The sequence below is a fragment of the Drosophila ficusphila genome, unplaced genomic scaffold, assembly GCF_018152265.1.
Source record: "Drosophila ficusphila isolate 14025-0441.05 unplaced genomic scaffold, ASM1815226v1 contig_286, whole genome shotgun sequence".
NCBI lineage: Eukaryota > Metazoa > Arthropoda > Insecta > Diptera > Drosophilidae > Drosophila > Drosophila ficusphila.
In genome coordinates, this window is record NW_025064189.1 from 1,851,580 (window position 1) to 1,872,151 (window position 20,572).

At 38.3% G+C, this 20,572-nt stretch overlaps 2 protein-coding genes and 3 long non-coding RNA genes across 7 annotated transcripts; 2 read left to right on the top strand and 3 right to left on the bottom strand.

The window, feature by feature from the left end:
* Positions 1-3,682: 3,682 nt before the first annotated feature.
* On the bottom strand, positions 3,683-4,056 carry LOC108095460. The gene is made up of 2 exons (XR_001771660.1): positions 3,987-4,056; positions 3,683-3,924 (listed from the first exon to the last, which is right to left on the bottom strand). It is a non-coding gene; the product is annotated as an uncharacterized LOC108095460 (long non-coding RNA).
* Positions 4,057-4,519: 463 nt separating this feature from the next.
* On the bottom strand, positions 4,520-4,893 carry LOC108095458. The gene is made up of 2 exons (XR_001771658.1): positions 4,783-4,893; positions 4,520-4,728 (listed from the first exon to the last, which is right to left on the bottom strand). It is a non-coding gene; the product is annotated as an uncharacterized LOC108095458 (long non-coding RNA).
* Positions 4,894-5,010: 117 nt separating this feature from the next.
* LOC108095459 lies at positions 5,011-6,579 on the top strand. Its single transcript, XR_001771659.2, has 2 exons — positions 5,011-5,061; positions 5,117-6,579. It is a non-coding gene; the product is annotated as an uncharacterized LOC108095459 (long non-coding RNA).
* Positions 6,580-8,928: 2,349 nt separating this feature from the next.
* On the bottom strand, positions 8,929-9,421 carry LOC108095457. Its single transcript, XM_017196573.1, has 2 exons — positions 9,288-9,421; positions 8,929-9,236 (listed from the first exon to the last, which is right to left on the bottom strand). Exons 1-2 carry the CDS (start codon positions 9,309-9,311, stop codon positions 9,006-9,008), a joined length of 255 nt encoding a protein of 84 aa, XP_017052062.1. The 5' UTR covers positions 9,312-9,421; the 3' UTR covers positions 8,929-9,005.
* Positions 9,422-19,185: 9,764 nt separating this feature from the next.
* Positions 19,186-20,572, top strand: LOC108095410 (collagen alpha-3(IX) chain-like). Of its 3 annotated transcripts, none has more exons than XM_043207741.1 (5): positions 19,186-19,304; positions 19,365-19,559; positions 19,620-19,814; positions 19,875-20,069; positions 20,130-20,572. In XM_043207741.1, exons 1-5 carry the CDS (start codon positions 19,230-19,232, stop codon positions 20,322-20,324), a joined length of 855 nt encoding a protein of 284 aa, XP_043063676.1. In that variant the 5' UTR covers positions 19,186-19,229; the 3' UTR covers positions 20,325-20,572. The 3 variants fall into 3 exon arrangements, with proteins under 3 accessions (XP_043063676.1, XP_043063677.1, XP_043063678.1); XM_043207742.1 differs by having other exon boundaries at positions 19,875-19,983; positions 20,239-20,572; XM_043207743.1 differs by lacking the exon at positions 19,875-20,069.

The window sequence follows — 20,572 nt, forward strand, 5'->3', positions numbered from 1 at the left end:
ATTTTCAAATTAATGGCTAGTCTGCTGGTGATATTTAGCAGTGCCTAATTAAAAGCTTTGTTGCTATGAAACAAATTTAAAGGAACATAAAACAGGGATTCCTAAAAACATATAAATTAAATAAATTGTAATAAAGTTAAGAGCTGCATGAAGATTTCAATCAAATGTTTTAAATCTTTTCATTTAAAATATATATAGAATATTTCTCTTAGGCCCTCTTTTTATTTGCTTTTATTTCTTGATTGAATTCTGCAAACGCTTGGTCTCTGGCTGCTTCACGAAAATTCGACACATCTTTATACACTCATTCACACGTTTCGGCCAACTTATTTAACAACTTAGCACAGAACAGAAACAGCAGCAAACCGACCGGGATCTTTGTACATTACTTTGCCGAGCAACTGCTCAGCTTAAATGCAATTTAAGTACGTACTTCAAGAGCAAATGTTTTATAGAGCACCGACACACATTTGCACAATTCCCCTTCCTTAGAACTGAAGAGCTCTTTCAGCATTCCCATCAAAAAAAAAAAAAAAGAAGAAGACACTCTGCTCCTTCGAAGCTGCAAAGACGGAAACATCCTTCCTCTCGCCCTGGGAGAACACTCAGCCTCAGTTTTAGTCTTTCCCCCTTCTGGCACTGTATTTTATTATTTAAAAGCCTAAAATCTATAAAGTGCGGTGCAAATATTTGAAATTGTCGAGGCAACATTTCTTCCCAGCCTGACTCGCTGACTGCAGTTGACAAGAATATTTAATTTAACTGATACGCCGGCACCAGGGGAAAACACAAGACCATTTCCAACCCAGGCACACATGTCGAGCATTTGCATTTGATTTCAGTTGAAGTGTACAAATACTAACTAAGATGATTTTCGAGGGTAGCATGAAATGAATATAAAAGACGGCATTTAGAAAAAAACATAATATTTATTACTTTTTTGCTAGGCATTTATTGGGCAAAAAAATGTAGGAAGAGTTTCTACAGAAATATGATGACGTAAGGCGTGCTCTATAGAAAGCTTAATAACTTTTAGCAACATATCTAAAATATCATATGCATGTTTTTATATTTGGAAAAAATTTAACACTTTATATTTGTAAATATATAACTTTTATTATGTGAAATTCAAAGTAAACATCAACAAACGACATATTTTGAAATGGCTTAACTTTTAATTAAAAACATATGACTCCACAGTTTTTAAGATACTCTTCTTAGAAAAGGGTATCTACCTTATTTGTTTCTTAAACTTTTTTAAATGTTCCCTCGTCAATGGCATTTTGGTCCTCACTTGTTTGCTCGGCTTCCGCTTCCTGTATTTCTTTATCCTTCGCTTTACTTTCCATGCCAGCAGTTTGCATTTCGTGTTAGATGCAAAAGTTGTGGCCCAGCAACTTTCTTCTTTTTCTGTTTCTGTTTTCTGTGAACTAACTACGTGCACAGCTGGTGGTAACCGAGGAAAGTTCCACACATTGACTTTCCCAGACGAGGGAAAGCCTGCGCCTGCCCATTTAAATTATAAAAATTTCAAGTGCTCTATTTACCGTAAATATTTTCATAGTAATTTACGCAAATTTACATAAATAAGTAGGCGTAGGCAGTCGAGATGGGCGGTCACTGGTCGAGCTAACCTCATTTGAAAAATGTCAAACACAGAAGGACTTGTTGTTTCCGCCCATCGCCACGATTCCCCCTCCTCAATTCCCCTCCGCTGTTTAATGGGTCGCCTATTTTTCCACACTCAACAAAGGAGCCTATAGTCCTGGGCCCTGGTCGTGTCGTTTGTTGTCCTAATAGCTTTTCTATAATTTATCATGCAATATTTATGGCACGCGCTTTTCCATCTAGGAATTATGCATTTATTATTCAGAAGCGTCGGCGGTGGGAACTCCGCTCTAAACGTTGTCAGCATTTACGGCCATTTTTTTTCTCCACCACTCGGGGCCAGAAACCACCCAGTCCAAGTTAATTGGTAAATTTAAATTGAATAAATATTCCATGATAGTGCAATGGACTCGGCCGCAACTTTTTAGATGCCAAACGATTCTAGTGGTTGTCATACGTTGGGTTACGTGTTTGTCTGTGTTGGTTGTCGGATGTTTAGTCACGGTCATTATTGTTGGTTTATGGCTGTGTCAGAATTAAGCCGTTAAATGTAATGACTGCGATTTATACGCTCTGACCAGAGTAATTGGCAACTAAAATGCTTTGAAAACTGAAAACCAAAATGATCAAATGCGATTGCTCCTCGCCTGACCGATTTGGATTGCTGGTCGCGATAGGTCGATATTTGAAATTCAAATTTTCAATTTGTTACAATTTTGAGTTACAAAAAAGATATTAGGATATCTTGTCAATTATGGTAGTAATGCTATGAAAAAGAGTCTCATTATCTTAAAATATAAAGTTAGGAAAGTATAACTATAAAATGTACAATATATCAGCTATATGAAACTAGAAATTATAAAAATGACCAGCTGTGTTTTCAAGACTCCTTAGGTTGTAATATTTTACTCAATAGCTTGTTTATTATATCAGTAGATAACACTTCCACAATTTTATTGAAAATGGCAACATAACTCCGCAAATTCACAATAAAAACTTGATATAACTTAAAATAATTTGGTTAAGTTTCATTAAGAACATTTTAAGACTTAGACACTAGACTCTGCTTGACTGACGTGTCTTTATCAACTCCGATGCTGAAGTTAAAATAGTAAAAAAAAATTCAACAAATTTTCTCAAGTGTATTTTTTAGCAAATATGTTATTTATATAAAACTCCTTTTATTTGCCCCATGATGAGCAGCCAGCTTGACAACTGAATGGCTCCCCTGGAGCTGGTCGTACCCAAACCTCGAAATTCTTCTTTTTTGGTGGCTTAGCTGGGGCCAATCCCACCAGGCTGAGAAGGACGATTAATAGCAACAGCGTCGACTTCATTATTGTGCTAATGATGATAATGAATCTGTCTCGTATTTATACCTGCAAATTGTTGGTTTGTCACACTTAAGAAAATATACAAGATTATTTTATTTTATTATTACATTAACTCTTATCTTGTAGGAATAATTAGGATTTCACACGAGTATTTCATTTGGGACTATTAGATACTCTTATAAAATTAAAAATAAATGTTACAACTTTCAATATTTAATATTTTTGAAGGCCATATAACATTAAAAGTGAAGGCGATTCCGTAGGGGCTTGGAAGCGGGTTTAACTACCCATCAATCTAGAGAATTTTTTTGCAAATACATTTTGGCATTACTTTAAAGGGTATGCGATATGCTGAAAATACGTTTAGCGACTTTCTGTCACCGAATGAAAACCTTTTAAAATTGTTGTTTATTTGATTACGGTATTTAAGCCGTTAAAAACCATATTAAGGATTATAAAGTTACTAAATGGGTTTTTAAGGTGAAAAAATAATACAACAATAAATGACCCTTGGTTTTTTGATCTTTTTTGTATTATTTCTAATGAACAACTTTGTAGATTGTTTATTTTGAATTAAGTGTCACAATTCTCAAGATCTTAAGGAAAAAAGACAACAAATTTGGAGCAATCTTAGAAGTTAGTAGGCAAATAAATTTATTAGCAATGCAGTTCGAGCGAAACCAAGACAAAGTCTTCTTCAACTCAGATGCTAAAGTTAAAATAATAAAAAAAATTTCAACAAAGTTTCACAAGTTTATTTCTTGGCAAATATATTATTTTTATAAAACTCCTTTTATCAGCCATATTGGCAGCCATATTGACACATTGGTGGTTCCCCTGGACCTGGTCGTACCCAAATCTCGAAATTCTTCTTTTTTGGTGGCTTAGCTGGGGCCAATCCCACCAGGCTGAGAATGACTATTAATAGCAACAGCGTCGACTTCATTATTGTGCCAATATTCAATCTGTCTCGTATTTATACCTGAAAATTATTGGTTTGTCACAGTTAAAAAACTATATTAGATTATATTATTTTATTATTACATTAACTCCTAGCTTGAAGCAATAAGAAGCTTTTCACACGAGTATTTCATTTGGCACTTTTAGATACTCTGTAAAATTAAATAAATGTTACAACTTTAAAAGTGAAGACCAATCCGTAGGGGCTTGGAAAGGGGTTTAAGTACCCATCAAATAATATTTATGTAAATACATTTCTGGATTAATTTAAAGGGTATGCGATATGCTGAAATACGTTTAGCGACTTTCTGTCACCGAATAAAAACCTTGTAAAATTGTTGTTTTATTTGATTACGGTATTTAAAACGTTAAAATGATGATAAAGTTACAAAATGGGTTTTTAAGGTGAACAAAATAATAAAACAATAAATGATACTTGGTTTTTTCTCTTTTTTTATTGTTTCTAATGAACAACTTTTTAGATTGTTTATTTTATATTAAGTGTCACAATTCTCTAGATCTTTGCGATAGAATTTTCCTTGGCTTAAAGCTTGTTTAAGGAAAAAAAGACAACAAATTTGGTGCAATCTTAGAAGTTATAGTAAAAAAATTTCAACAAAGTTTCACAAGTGTATTTCTTGGCAAATATATTATTTTTATTAAACTCCTTTTATCAGCCCCATTAGTCGCAGGCGACAGTACAAGTATAAGTTCTTGGACTTAGTGGCTTAGCTGGTGCCAATCCCACCAGGCTGAGAATGACTATTAATAGCAACAGCGTCGACTTCATTATTGTGCCAATATTCAATCTGTCTCGTATTTATACCTGCAAATTGTCACACTTTAGAATCTATATTAGATTATATTGTTTTATTATTACATTAACTCTTATCTTGAAGCAATAATTAGGTTTTCACACGAGTGTTTCATTTGGGACTATTGATACTCTAATAAAATTAAATAAATGTTACAAACTGAAGACGAAGCCGTAGGGTCTTCAAAAGGGGTTTAACTATCAATCAATGTAGAGAATATTTATGGAAATGCATTTTTGCATTAATTTAAAGTGTATGCGTTATCCTCAAAATCGTAGTAGTGGGTAAATAAATTTATTAGCTTTGCAGTTTAAGCGAAACCAGAATGTTAGATTACATAAGAGGTAAGACTAATTTTAATTTTTTTGCCAACAGTAAAGAATGCAATTTTTTTTTTAGCCAAGATGGCGAGTTACTAAATATGTGGTGGCTTAAAATCCGAGTGCTTTTTAAAGTCACTGAATGATTAGCAAACACCTTAAGCTATAAGCTTAATTCTTCTTAAAGACCTGTAGTCCCTGGCAATACTTTATCTGTCAACTTTACCACCCCACCTCTGTTTGGGAAGGTCTCGTTTCACTGTTTGTTTTACAATTTGCACCTTCAAGGACTTTTAGCAGGACGCCAGCACGACGTTGGACAGGAGGACACAACGGCGCTAAAGAAAACGCAAGTCGCATTCAATTTAGCAACAAAACCAAACTTTTTTCCACGCCGGACAATAAGCGAAAGCAAAAACTTGCCACATGGAGAGAAAGGAAGATCCACAAAAGTAGGCAACAAAAGTTGCCGCAACGACTTGAGATAGTTGCAGGCAACCTGGCGGGCGGGGAAACGGTGGATGGAAGGGAAGGGAACTTGCCACTGCAACGCGCTAACATAAAAAGCAAAACTTTTAACTGATGCCACAAGTAAAAGGTGCTACTTGTCGGGGACAGGCGACTCGTCCCATTGTTTCGTAATGGAGAAATATTGTTTAGCATGCGAACAGAAGTCGAGGAACAGGAACAGACAATGCTGACATCGGACAAAGGCCAGGGGTTCTGGTGGTTGAGGGGACTTAGGGGTTTTAGGGGGTTTGGAATCCCCCCTTTGGATTCAGCAGCTGCAGCGCTCTAGCGACTTCGAGTAGCGGTATTATTATGCATAATGGTTTCTGGTCTATTGACATTTATGGCACTTGCGCTGCAGTGTTGGCAGGTGATAAGGTACTTGAATTCGGGTTTAACTACCCTTCGGTACGATGCACATTCTGTAACATAAAGAGGTTGTAGGAACCCCTCTAAAATTAAAAAAAAAAAAAATGTTATTAAGAGATATATTTTATTATGAGTATTTTCGTTTGCTTGTAGTTTAATTGAAAAAGTATCCGAAAATTTATTAATAAAAGAAGATCTTGAAAGCAATAAGTTCTTCCTATATTTACAAATGATAAAATGAAAATATTAACTTATTTAATATTGTAGTAAATTTATATTACCAGATTCGATAGTACTCTTCGTAACACTGTTAGTCAAAAAAAAAAAAAAAAAAACAAAGACTTTCGTTTGGATATCGCTAAAGTTTCACTTGCAGAAAGAAAACTTTAGGTGGAGTGGCATAGTTGAGATTCAGGCAATGCAAATGGAAAAAGGATACTAAAGCGTCAAGGTGTGAGTTTTCAGGAAAAGTTAGCTTGTCCAAAACCATAACTTTTTGATAAAGTAAATTTAAAAACTTAAAAAATTAACTAATAAACCATACAAATGTTACTTTTTTGAGATGTGAAAAGTATATAAAATAACAAACTTATTTGTTGTGTTTTTTAGGCTCAACCAATTCACATTTCCTTTGCCTTAAAAATAAACGGTGAAATAGACAAACTTTTATATTGCTTAGGTGTTAAGTTTCGAGAAGCCTCAAAATATTTATTTTCGTATGCATGACTATCAAAACAATCTGAACTATTTCAATCAAAGCTCACTCTGCATCATTCAACAAAAACTTGATTCGAAAGCAAAATCAATAGAGGGGAAAAAGTGCCAAGAACTTGAAAAAGTTCACTGTTTGATTGGACTTCAGGAAAAGGGGTGGTCAGGAGTGAAAATCACTCAGTTTGAGAGTTGCCCACTCGCATATCCAAAGTTGGCGAAGTTTACGCAACTGTTTGCCTTCTGCTATCGTTCCTACACATATGTATAATATATAGCTGCCTTTCCTCAATAGTTATATTTTCAGTAAGGAAAATGAAAATTCCAAGATTCGAAAAGCGAAACTCTAATTGCTTTTCATATTTTTCGTATTTTTTCAAACTAATTTAAAGCAAACAACGAGCCAATTCGGCGTGCAAAACTATACAAATGGAAAATTCCCACGGTATTTTCATTCGGTGTTATAAATTTCGGATAATTCTATTTATTTTCATATGCTGATGGCCACCCATTTCGCTGTCGTCCTTTTCCATTATCATGTGCGTGAACATTTATCCATTAATTTGCGCAAATAAAGTTGCCGCAACATACGCGTTCTCACGTAACCACAATTGAACTGGGCATAAACAATAAAAAAAAAACAACAAAAAAACACAAACATACTCGCTTGCTCGCTAACAGAAGAAGAACAACAAATAAACACAGAAAGAGATAGCTGCGTATCGCTGTCTCGCTTTTGCCTACCGAAGTTTGGCGCCGCTGAAAGGTAAACAATTTTAATTTATTTACCCAATAATAAACCCATCAAATGGCCGCTCGTTCCCCCCAAAAAGTGGGCGGCGGGTGAAGGCTTCTCTGGGGTCAAAATGAGCATTGAGTTTCGTGTGTTTGTTATTACATGTCTGCGGTTCTCATACAATAGCTCGTAATTTGAACTCCAGACGAGATTGCGTCGAGATTAGCAATTTAATTTTGGCTTTTGCTAGTAGCGTAATAAAGATTTTTTGAATTAATTAAATTCAAATTATATTAGACTTTTTGTACAACCATAAATTAAATGGTTCGTTAACTATACATAAACAATCGTAGTGAAATACATTTTTAAATATGATAATAACATTTTTTATATTGAACACTTTAAAAATTATTTTATACCATTTAAATAAAAAAATAAGTCTGACTTTTTTTTTTAAATTGGTAGTATAGATTAACGTTATATTAAGCTGTCTGAAATAATCTCCTTCCGAATACAAGCGCAATTATTCGCTTTAATATTAACAACCCCGAATCGATTCATCCCATAACCGGAATTCAAGCGATTAATCAGTTTACGGCTTAAAAAGCTTCATCAATGAACACGGCGCCCGCTACTTTTGAGATTTGCAACGCCCTTTAATTCAATTAAGCCAGGCTTTTGTGCCGTCCCCCTTCCCAAGCGGAGGTTGGTAATAGGCAATTACCAGTAATCGAATTTGGGGCGCAGCAAAATCCGTTTGAAACAATAAATTTTTCACTGGTTTGCGAGGGTTGCAAAACGCGGCAAAACAGAAGAGGAAAAACCCCCCAGAAGAACAGGGAATCCGACAGGATGAAATTGCAAAATGCAAATTGAGCGTTTCGCGTTGAGACATTAAACTTAGTCGCGGATTAGGCGGCTTAAACGAAAGCTCAACTTTCACTTAACCGCAGAGTGCCGGAATTGCCGAAAACGCACCCCAAATTCCGACCGTATTAATGCCTAATTAAATGCAAGTCTCCCGGCGAGGGTGGAAATTGCCGGGAATTCATTTGCATTTTACAGCAGATCTGGACACTCGCTCCTGACAATGACAAGCGGATGTATTTCATCTCAGGAGCGCCGGTTTGCAGAAGCGCAGGACATGTCCTGCACAGCTTCCTTCGGCTGCTCCTTTATCCCGCGTAAATATTTCATGGCTCCTGGAAAACAATTCGTGCCCGTCGCTCAGCTGTTGCACTCGCTGAATAAATTATCAGCTGTCATTAAGGCTTCTCCGGTGCAACTCCTTTGCCTTCATTTGTCACCCGACTGCGTTTGACAATTAAAAATTGTCCAACGCGACGCGAATTGCCAGGAAATGCAACGCAACTCGGCAGTGTTGAATGCAAAGATGTTGACAAACAAAAGTTGGGCGATAAGGCGCACTATGAGCACAATATGAATAAAATCAGCCAGTTTATAAAATTAAGAGAATTATAAAGGATACTACAATTAACATATTTGAAATTTTTAAACTAGTTCAATTGAATGCCTGTGTGACAAATAATAAACAATAGATGGTCTTTTTCCTTTTAAGAATTTTATCTGTCTAAAGGCCGTAAACAAAAATCAGTTACAACTTATAAAGTAGTTAAAACCCTCAAGGCTGCCGGACAACAGGTTGATTCTCCTTGTCCTCCCAGTCGAATGCTGGTGGTTCCACCTCCACAATCGGCACCTGGGGCATCGGGGTGACCACTGGCTGATTGGCTTGAGATCGAGATCCATGCAAGATCCTTACATACTTGAGGGCATAAAGTAGCTCCGACATTGGCAATTCATGCTCCCGAAGAAAGAACATGGCCTCGCTCGTTTCGTCCTCTGTGTATTCCTAAAATGATTAATTAAAACACAAAGCTTAAATAATATTCTCTCAACAAACCTCCTCATGTTCTTCTGAGTCCATTCTTTTTCTTATTTATTTCCTAGAATTTTATTTGAACAAGTTTCGGGTGTGCTATTTTTGTGTGCCTTCGATTGTGAACTCTTTGATGAAGATCTGATGGCCTACTAAGTGCCACTACTAGAATGAAATATCATGAAATGCACAAAAATGATTTCTGCATTGCCAACACAACACAGCATGTGGTCAAAACTGACCCATCAACACTTTGGTATGGCCTTTAATATGGTCAGGGAGGAGGACCAGAAACAGAAACAGAAACAGGAACAGGACTACAACCAGGACCAGGACCAGGAGCAGTAACAGGCCAAGCCAGCTGAACCGAAGTGAACCAACCGCATTTTGCATTTGCAGTTTACTCGGTTAACCGCTTTTATAGCGGATTTAACACATTTCAGCCTCAGCAGGGCGACAACTGAACAGTGTAGCTGAATGCACTAATTGTAGAGATATAATGAATAATAAAATAGAAATTATATTTATACATAAGAATTTATTATTCAGAACTACCAACAAGTTTTTTAAAAAGAAATATTGTACTGGGAAAAACTTCTATTACCTGTAACTAAATTAAATTGATTTTGAGAAACTTTTAAAACCGTAAAATAATTATTGTTCGTACTTATTAATTATCCACAAACACATCAACTGTTTCCATTATAATTTTAAAATATATTATATTATATTAAAATTATATTCCGAAAAGAATTGTTAAAAGCCAAATGTGCTTTAAATTGTGTCAAATTTTTGTAGAGCCCAAACCAACAACTTTTACTTATCTAGTTTCTGCATAATTATCCTCTTTTGGCTCCACTGTGGCGAGTTGGATGGGGCAAAAGCGAAAACTAGTTCAACTGCCCGAAACATGCCAAAATGTTTGAATCGAACAATCAACGCACAGAGATGGATTCAGTGGGGGTTTGTGGGCACTGAACGCTGGCGGATCGAGTGGGGGAATACGAATAGCTCATATCGTGTGGCTGCATGCATTTGCCATTTCCTCAGCAGTTCGGGAGCTTTGCCACCCAGAGTGCCACGCCCACTCATATGTCAATGGGGCTTGCGTTTCATTCAAAGTTTTTTTTTTTTTTGTTGTTTTTATATGCCTCACAAAACCGGACCCGACTGACATTGTGCGAATGTTTGACCCCGGGTTCCAACTTGGTGGCAATGGGTGGGATGTGTTATGGGCCGGATTCTAACCAACATTCCTTTGTTATGGCCAGCAGGCCAATGAGCTGTGGGGCCCGACCATTATAATTTCAAGTGCAAACTTTGACACTTGAATTGTTACCCCACAATTGGTAGAACGGCGGCCAGAGAAGCTTCCAGAAATTAAAGAATTCAACTTGATGGAGCTTTAAGGTTTTCAGTTTTTCATGGCACGAGTCAAGAAGATAAAATTTAGCGCTTGATAGAAAAAATATAAGCAAACAAAGATAGGAAAATGGTTTTGAAGGGAAGCGGCAAATAGAATTGCACGAGGGGACACAACAAGAACACAAAAGGCAAACAAAATTATGTTTAAGGTTATATGCTATGCATAAGTAAGTGAGGCAGACGGAATGGAGCGGGTCAGGCGAGCGGAAACGGAAGCTCAAGTAGCAAAAAGAAAGTGTCTAACTGGCTATGCATGTGTGCTGGTGTTGGTATTAGCGAGCGGTTCTCTCTGTGTGTGTGTGTGTGAGACTTTTACCCCTCCCCCACAGGCACTTCCGACAATTGGCAAAACAAAACACTCACCAACACAAAAGAAGAAAGAGCGCGCAACCGCAGGCGACTTTCAAGCCTCGTCTTTGTCCTGCTTCCGTTCGTACACTAAAAAAAGTATTTTATTTTAAATGAAGTTTTTCTAAAAGGAACTTGTCAACCACATAACTACCTTGGTGTCACAAAAATCCACCTTTAAAGTTTTTAAATTAAATTAGATTACTTGAAAGGACATTAATCTTAAAAAATCCAGACAATTTTTTGACAAATATCTTGTTCAGCAAATGGCTAACAATTTTCTTCTTGTGTATCTCGGCCTGCACACGCGCCAAGCGAGATAAAACATTTGTATGCTCTGATAAGAACGCATCCACTTACTTTTGGTCGCACATGACCTGAATGTTCGCTCTGCAGGGAAAAAGGAGTCAGACGAAGAACAGACAAAAAAACTTGAACTTGCACACGAACCGAAAGGCAAATGAAGAAATTTAAATTTGATACCAGCCAGGGCAATCAGACGATGTGAATGATGCCCACTTTGCACACCCAGTGGCTTAAAATAATGGGGTATTATGGATTGGCATTTATATTGGCATTTCTAAAAAATGTATTTAATGCGATAAAAAAAATAAATAAATGAAATTTACAAATACAATAATTTTTATTATGATTTTTCCGCTTATTAAGAAAATCAATAAAATTTGAGGTAAAGTTTTTTGGTTTTCCTCTCAATAAATAAAAGAAGTAAGTATCGTTTTATCTGATTTTTCCTATATCTTAGTTGAGAAGTTATTTTCCCGGTCGATCCCTTAAATTAAACCACATTTTGGGCTTTGCGGACTTTGCCATGCGGCATCGTAGAGCAAGCAGCATGCAACTCCAACTCCAACTCTATCAGCCACCCGTATCTGTCTGCTGGTAGTAAAATTCCTTTCTGTGCCCTCTCTTTTTCTAAAGTTCCAGTTCAGTTACACGAAATTTCGAACGGAAATACGAAAATGAAAGATTCGTATCTGGGCAAAGTTGGAACGAGATTGATGTGTGCACGAGTATACGACCCACAAAAAAAAAAAAAGAAGGAGAATCATCGAAACGCCCGCAGCACTCAAATGTGGTTCGTTCGCTTTCTTTTTGGCCTGGTTTGTCTCCGACCGTTTGAGTGTGTGCTCTTCTTATACGAAAATAGGATTTCCTTGCAAATTTTCGAAGCCCCCTGCAGATTGCGGGGTAAATGTGGTGGCATTGGGCGGCAAAATGGGGAGTTAGTGGAATGAAGAAGGCCTTGGGCTCGTTTTGTTTGTTTGACACTTGCGTGGTTAGTGATTGTCCATATTATGTGACAGACGACTCAGAAGGAACTCGGATTGAAAAGCAAAGATACTGGGAAGCACACATCTACTGGGAGTGGCTCAATTTCGAAATGCACCAAGCTGAGCTGGCACTTTCTGTTCGCTGTCTTGAAGCTGTCTAAAATGGAAGTCCTTTTCTCAATCCAAATTTCTCAGATAGCCTAAAATATGTATTTAATATATATTTGCAGTTTAAGGATCCAAGACTAATTTGTAAATTTAAATCGAAGAGTCTTAAATAGTTTTTTAATAACAAATCCTTATTTGTGTATCTTTAGAAATATCAAAAGATTTTTCAAAATAATAACGATCCAACCGTGATTGTTAACATATATTAATGCCATAAAAGCTTCAAAATTAATCATTCATCGAAACCATAAATTGCCAAATGTCAAAGGCCAAAACCATACATTCTTTAAGCGGCTTACGTTTCCTTCACTCAATATTCCCAGAGAATCATCGATGGTAATTAGCCTTGTCGACAGTCTAAGAAACGGCAGGGAATTATTCAATTCGAGCTGGGAAAGTGCCAGCTGTCCGAGTTGAAATTAATATTTTAGGCTGTGCCAAATAATAAGCCAGGAACCATGGACTCTGCAGGAGGGCACAGGAAAGCTGGAGTATCGTTTAACACTTCATTAAAAGCCATTCCGACAACTTGTAGACAATTAAAGACAAGTTGATGATGTTGGAGTGGGCGCCACTTAACACATTTTCAATGTTCATTGACCGGCAAATGAAATAAAAATTGCAAACATCTTCAACTCCGGCAGCGAATGCTTCATTTAACAGCGACAAAAACAACATCGCAGAGTGCTATTTTCGGAGGGGGGAATGAGGCAAAGGACTCTCCACACCGAGGCAATAGACAAAGTTCCCAGGCCACAAATTACACTTTGGTTTGGCAGCATAAAATGGCGTAAAAATTGCAGCTGTTTCTGCCACTCGAATGCGAACAAAATTATTGAATGTCCTTCCCTTCTGTCTGTCGAGTTCTTCATTCCAACTTACACATTCGAAATTTGAAATTATTTTAGATTACAAGAATATTTGCAGACCTAAAAAAATGGGAGAATATTAATAAAAGTTTATAGTTTTTTAAGTTACCAGTTTTATACAATTTTTTATTTAAAATTACTTTTATTTAACTATTTATGAACTACAAATTAATAGTAGATATTTTTTAATAATCAATAACTAAAATACTGTATAAATTACCTGATTTCCAACTAACCATTTTTCCGTTTCCCGAAGTTCAGACAGTAAATGTGTGAATTTTCCAGGCGAAACCATAAATGGGAACCTCTTTGTATCTGAGTCTTGTTTGTGGCTCTGGTTTTGGCCGTGGTTCTCTGTCTGGCTCTGTGTATGCCTGTGTATTTTTTATGATGCTTGAAAATAAATAAACACTCAATACCAATGCCAAAGAGCAGACAGAACCAACTTTCAGTCGCAGACACCACAACCAGAACCAGAGAATCCGTGGCGGTGGCGATGGGAAAGGCGGACTGGCAGCATCGCGCACATTCAATAAATCTTCAACTGTGAATAGTCACTTGAGACGGAGAATCGAAGGAGGAGGACCTGCTCCCCAGGACACTGGGACGCGAACGCCTTTCGCTTTCAGCTCCAGCTGCTCCTTTCCTTTCCTCTCCTTCCACTCCTTTTACTTCTGTTCCTTTCCTTTCCCCGTAATGGCCGCAGTCATGAGCTGTTGGATAATAATGATGATGATGCTCTTGTCCGGACCTCGAACGTGTTTAGCGGGAATGGCAGAGCTAGTGTGTGAAAAAGCGCAGCTTGCACGTATGAGCCAAGGACTTTAAGCCTCTAATAGCCTCATATTTTGCACTCCAATACATAACTCACTGGCCAGGGAGAAGGAAGTCGAGGGGGAAGGCGTCCGAGATCAAGACCAAGGCCAAGAGCTCGGAAACAATGGACGAAACAGGAAATACAATCCAAAAGTTTTGGTGAATTTCTAATATCCTTGGATCCTGTGTCCAAAATCAAGACAGTTTATTGCAGCTGGATCTCAAAAATATTTCTTAAATCGGTCTTAAACAGGTGAGGTTATGCATTATACTAAGTTATGCAACAATCAATCATAAAAAAAATGATTTTAAACACCTTTAAAAATAAGAAAATATACATTCAATAGAAACCAAAGCGTCCCTCGTGACTTAAATGTTTATATTTTAATTTCCATGCTAAGCCACAAAGATTTCGAACTGAAGCTAGGGTATCCAAACTACAAGTCCTTCGATCCGGCGAAAATGCGAGCCTGAGCACAACAAAATGGATGCGGATGCAAGGAAAACGTAAATCAAACGGGGAAAAAGGCAATCGCAACTCTCGACCCCGAGCAAACAGTCAATCTATAATGGCATTTACACGACTAGGAACAGGATATGTAATATCCTTTTGGGGTTTTTAGCCACAACTGAAAACTGAACCGCTCCGCTCCTCCGATTTAGTAGTAGGCAGGTCCTCCGAAAAGCCGGCTGTATGCAACTTACTTTCAAATAAATATGGCGCAGCCTTTTGCAACCCCGTCGCCATAAATCTCAACAATTTCCGCTGGCTGCGAGAGTACCATGGCCATCTATGGATTTGCTATTGAAATTTATGCGCATGGGAGTGTCTGGCCAAGTGGATCCTAACTCTTTTTGTTTTATTTACTGTAGCAGGAAGAGGCGGGCCAGCCGGAGATACTTTCCCCTGGCTTTAGTTTCGGTTAGCTAATGGATTTATTTGGTTTGCAACGCAGTAACTGTCCCTTGATGAAGAAGATACAAACTTGTTTAAATATCAGGGGGTTTTATCTACGGATTGCTATTATTCCTGTAAAGCACTTCCGATCGGTAGCAAATTTTTTTAGTTACCTAAAGAGCGATTAAAAAAACCATTATTGCGGGTCCTCTACGCAATCCCTTTCCTTTGAACTAAAAAAGGTGCTTTGGTTTCTCCACGCGCCAATCATAATTTCTAAATCTTAAGCAGTCCCATAACACTCAAGTGCGGGGCGCTAACAGAAATGGCAACTTTCACTTGGCGCGCTAACAACCGAAAGGAGGCCAGGCTAAAACTCCGCTTGGCAATTTAAAAATTAAGGCAAAGGGAACGCAAAGCGGGGTAGCGAAACACTTTAACTAAAATTAGAAAAACGCAAACGAGCTGAATGCAGGCGAAGTCCAAGATTCCCCCTTTCCTTGTGGCCATAATCAGCACTTGTAACTTGGCTAGAAAAACAAGCAAGTGATGCACTGGAAAAAGAAATTCCTTGCTCAATGGTTTAAGCCAGGTAAGTTGAACAAAGTATAAATGAGCTTTAAGCTATCTTAAGAAAGGTATGCTTTTTATGTAGTTTCCCGAAATGTTTTTTTGGCAGCTGAAGGGTTCAGAGGGAAATAAATTTTTTTGATTTTCATATATTTGCGACTTGACTTCATCTAGGTAGAAAAACGACAGGTGTGATTGAAGCTTTGTGACATCGGTAAAAACTAAGAAAACAATTTGTGGAACTTGTGAGTATCCGATAACTAAGTACCCTGTAGTTCATTCGTATAAATATATTTTTGATTACAGATGTTTAAAACAAAATTCCGGTTTAATTGGGTAATTTTTTTTTATTTTGAGCAGAAAACCATATCACGCTGCAGAATGTATTTTACTTACCGACAAACACAATAAACTCTTCCTTCTTTAAAAGTACCGGGTATTTGTAAGAAAACATGCACGATGAATAAGCATTTCAGTGCAGAGCTCAGCAAATGTGGCCCAGTTGGCTGTGCACTTAGAAGTGCGGTCAAGCATTTTGTAATAATATTTATGCTGATTCCCAGATTTCTTTCCCGTTTCGTTGAGTAAGCGTAAATATCATCGAGGGGAATAAACAATTGCCAGCTGTGGAGGCAACGAGGCAGCATTAGATGCAAACCAACTTGAATTTATGAACAATTTTTGGTGGAAAGCTGGGAAAAGGGCGCTGGGAGCAGAGAGCAGCTTATCATAAGCAATAAATGCTAATGGATGAGCTTTATGTCGGTCAAGAGGGGGAGTCGCCCAGAAGAAGCCCCCTTGAAGTTCAACCCCGAAAAGGTGACAAAAGATATCGCAGTTTTATGAGTAATCCTCCGACATTCTGACAAGGACATGCACTGATTACGGCGACCCCTCCTCTCGGAAAGCGGTAATAAAATTTTCACTTCTAGATAGATTTTAGCATTGTCTCGCTCGGTGGAGAGATAATATGTCCGACTGTGAGTGAGTGTTTGTGGTGTCCTGGCGTCCTTTCCTACCTTCTGCTAAGCCCCACCAGTCTGAACGCCTGTCTGTGAGCTCGGATGTTGTTGTGAGTCATATTAAAAAGTAACGAGCAAAATATTATGAAGCCCCAGACAAAAGGCATTTCCGGCAGCAGAGAGCGGCAGAGGCGGCGCTGGAGGGGGATTTGCTCTCCTATATTGGATTCACACGATGCAATGTTTTGTGAAGGATGCCAGCCAGCTTAACTCTTGTTCATTGCCCGTTGTTGTTTGACCGGCCAACACACAGCCGAAGCTCCAGCCCCATACCCAAAATATGTATTTCCAACCATCGCCGGCCAGGAATCTCCCCTCATATTATATTGTGCTTTTGGACCCAGACAAGTCTGCATTGCCGCATGTACCGAATCCTGTCTCGTTTCCGAGGTTATCTCGTCCTTTGCCCGGAGGGCAGTTCACACAGCATTATTAATAACCATAACTCAAATCTATTGCCGCTTTACTGCTCATTGATTCTGTTTATGGCCATGATTTCGTCAGTTCTTTTTGTTTGCCTTGCCCCTTTTCAAAAGTTTTGATTTGACCGCAGAGTGTGAGTTTCAGGGCGGAAACTTTCGAGAATTTGAACCGATTTTAGAAGTAATTACTTTAGGGTATGTTACCATTCATTTCATTTTCATTAAATATATTTTCTGAGGTATGCTGGATTGAAAAATCTTGAACTTATAAGTTAAATAAAACTATATGCAGCTATATATACATACTTACAAGTAACAAAAAGGTAAAAATTTGGAAATTTAAAGATAAAGATTGTGCACTCCTAATTTAATAAAAATACCCTGGGCAACTTTAGAGCTAAAATCGATTTGTGGTGTCGTCCAAACTATATTCCATTTCCTCCGCTTTTCGCCACGGCTTATCACTCAAAGCTGGCACTTTTAAGATATCCCAGAAACGCCAACGCCAACTGGCCTTTTGCGGCAAGTTTTAATTGTGCTCATATCTCAAGAACTCTTCTGGATCGCTTCGCTGCTTATGGCAAAGTTTGCATTTGGCCATTTGTGTGTGGGCCAAACTTTTTTGGTGCACAGCCACTAACGCACACACACAAACAGCCACACACACACACACACACTATCCGGAAAATTGTTCAACAATCCATGTTGCCATTTTACAACACTTGAAATTTCTTTTGGACACTCTCCTTTTGGCTTAGACCCGCTTTGGATGTTGACTTTTACTTTGGCCAAGTGGAGCAGTGCTCGGCGGGCGTATAATTTCAATGCTCACTGTCGTAAATAGCCTGGCCATCGCACTGAGAAGCGAACTGAGCGCACCGAAACTGAGAACGATGAGTATTTTCTTAATTTTCTTGCACTTCCTGCAGCCCGGCAAAAGTTTTTCCAGCTCTGCCAGCTAGAATCATCATCAGCAGCAGCAGCGGCAGCGGCAGCAGCTTTTCCGTTTGTCAGCTGGAAAGCGGGGAATGGAAAAAAGGGGTTTTGGAAAAGGGGGACAAGCTCCGACATTAAAGTATTATGCAAGCGTATTAATGCACTCAAAGGACAAGAAGACACGACAGACGGAAACGAATGGAAACGTGACTGTTTACATTCAGAAAAAATTATTGAATATATTATTAAAACTAAATCAAACTATTACATTTCAAATCAAAATTATCATTTTTGTGTTAGAAAGAAAACTAAATTAATAATCTTCACTGTTTTAAAATATATTTGAAATAAATGCAACTCATATAGAATTAATTATATGACTAACATATTTTCTCAGTGCAAAAATGCAGCGATAAGCTAGAAGTCAGAACAAAGTATACACTTGAAAGGCAAGGACAGCAGGGTAATTTCAAGCTGGAGAAAAAGTTTTTCAACAGCAGCAGTAGCAGGAAGCATCTTAGCCTGGTCAAACTCTCGGTTCACATATAATGTATCATCTTAGACTGCGAAATTTTATTAAATAATAAAAAAGTGACTTATTCAATTTTATTGTTCACCAGAAATTTCAACCCTTAATCGTGTGGTATAATCATTTAGGCCACCTCCTAGGCGCAGGATTAATTCAATTAGGCGTTAATTCACCGGGGACCTCGACCCATGTAAAGGCTCAAGTTTCTGTCTGGCCAAGACGGCTGCGGTCTGGCATTGTGTTGTGTAGCGGTGTCTTGTCAGCTGTCAATGTAAATAACGCCCACCCACCCACATCATGTATCCACTTCCCCGTGAGCTTCGAACGGCTGTGTATTCCCAAGTGCATTTAAATCTGACACCCAACTACACAGAGCACAACGCATTAATTTTAAACCTATAAAAGACTCACTGCTTTTGAGATCTTGTCTTTTTTAAAGTAGTTATTAACATTTATTGTTAATTAAATAGCGGTATACTCAACTGTAAAGTCAGCAATCTCTAAGAAAAAAAAAAAAATAAATAAATAAATAAGGAATTCTCAGAAAACAACCCAGAGTCTTACTTATTTACAGCAAGTAATAAGAAACGGCCTTTTTTTCTATAAGTAAACGAGTATAAATTCATTCGATGGCGGGCCCTCGGGCTCAGTGACTTTATTTTTGTCAGAAGATGATCAAGTATAAAGTGTATTTGCTTCTGCTGAGCGCATGGCTCCTTTTGATAAATGCGGCTCACGGAACTTTGGTATGTCATAGTTTATAATTAATTGCGCTAAATAATATTGAAACGTTATCGGATTTTCAGGACCTTCAAGAAGCATTTGAGCTCTTTAAAACTCAAACAAATAGTAAAATTGATGAGTTGAACTCAAAGCTGCTTGAGTTTGAGCGAATAGGCCGCAACGGAGTCCCAGGGCCACCGGGACCTCCGGGACTTCCAGGATGGCCAGGAAATCCAGGACTACGAGGACCACCGGGCAATGCGGCTCACGGAACTTTGGTATGTCATAGTTTATAATTAATTGCGCTAAATAATATTGAAACGTTATCGGATTTTCAGGACCTTCAAGAAGCATTTGAGCTCTTTAAAACTCAAACAAATAGTAAAATTGATGAGTTGAACTCAAAGCTGCTTGAGTTTGAGCGAATAGGCCGCAACGGAGTCCCAGGGCCACCGGGACCTCCGGGACTTCCAGGATGGCCAGGAAATCCAGGACGACGAGGACCACCGGGCAATGATGCTGACGGAACTTTGGTATGTTATAGTTTATAATTAATTGCGCTAAATAATATTGAAACGTTATCGGATTTTCAGGACTTTCAAGAAGCATTTGAGCTCTTTAAAACTCAAACAAATAGTAAAGTTGATGAGTTGAACTCAAAGCTGCTTGAGTTTGAGCGAATAGGCCGCAACGGAGTCCCAGGGCCACCGGGACCTCCGGGATCTTTAGGATTGCCAGGAAATCCAGGACTACGAGGACCACCGGGCAATGATGCTGACGGAACTTTGGTATGTTATAGTTTATAATTAATTGCGCTAAATAATATTGAAACGTTATCGGATTTTCAGGACCTTCAAGAAAAATTTGAGCTCTTTAAAACTCAAACAAATAGTAACATTGATGAGTTGAACTCAAAGCTGCTTGAGTTTGAGCGAATAGGCCGCAACGGAGTCCCAGGGCCACCGGGATCTCCGGGATTGCCAGGAATTCCAGGACTACGAGGACCACCGGGCCATACCCAGATAGGGAGGACCACCTGGTAAGCCAGGACTGCGGGGGATGCAAGGTCCTGACGGACTTCCTGGTATGCCAGGAGCACCGGGTATGCCAGGTCGGGAAGGACTTCCAGGAGAACAAGGACCACCGGGGATGCCAGGGCTTATAGGACCCCCTGGACATTGGGGACCTCCGACCAATGTTTAATGTTTCTCGAACTTTCATTTAAAATTCAATTTAATGTCGCCATGACAATTGGTCACATCTGCTAAAAAAAATGTTAAAACAAAAAACA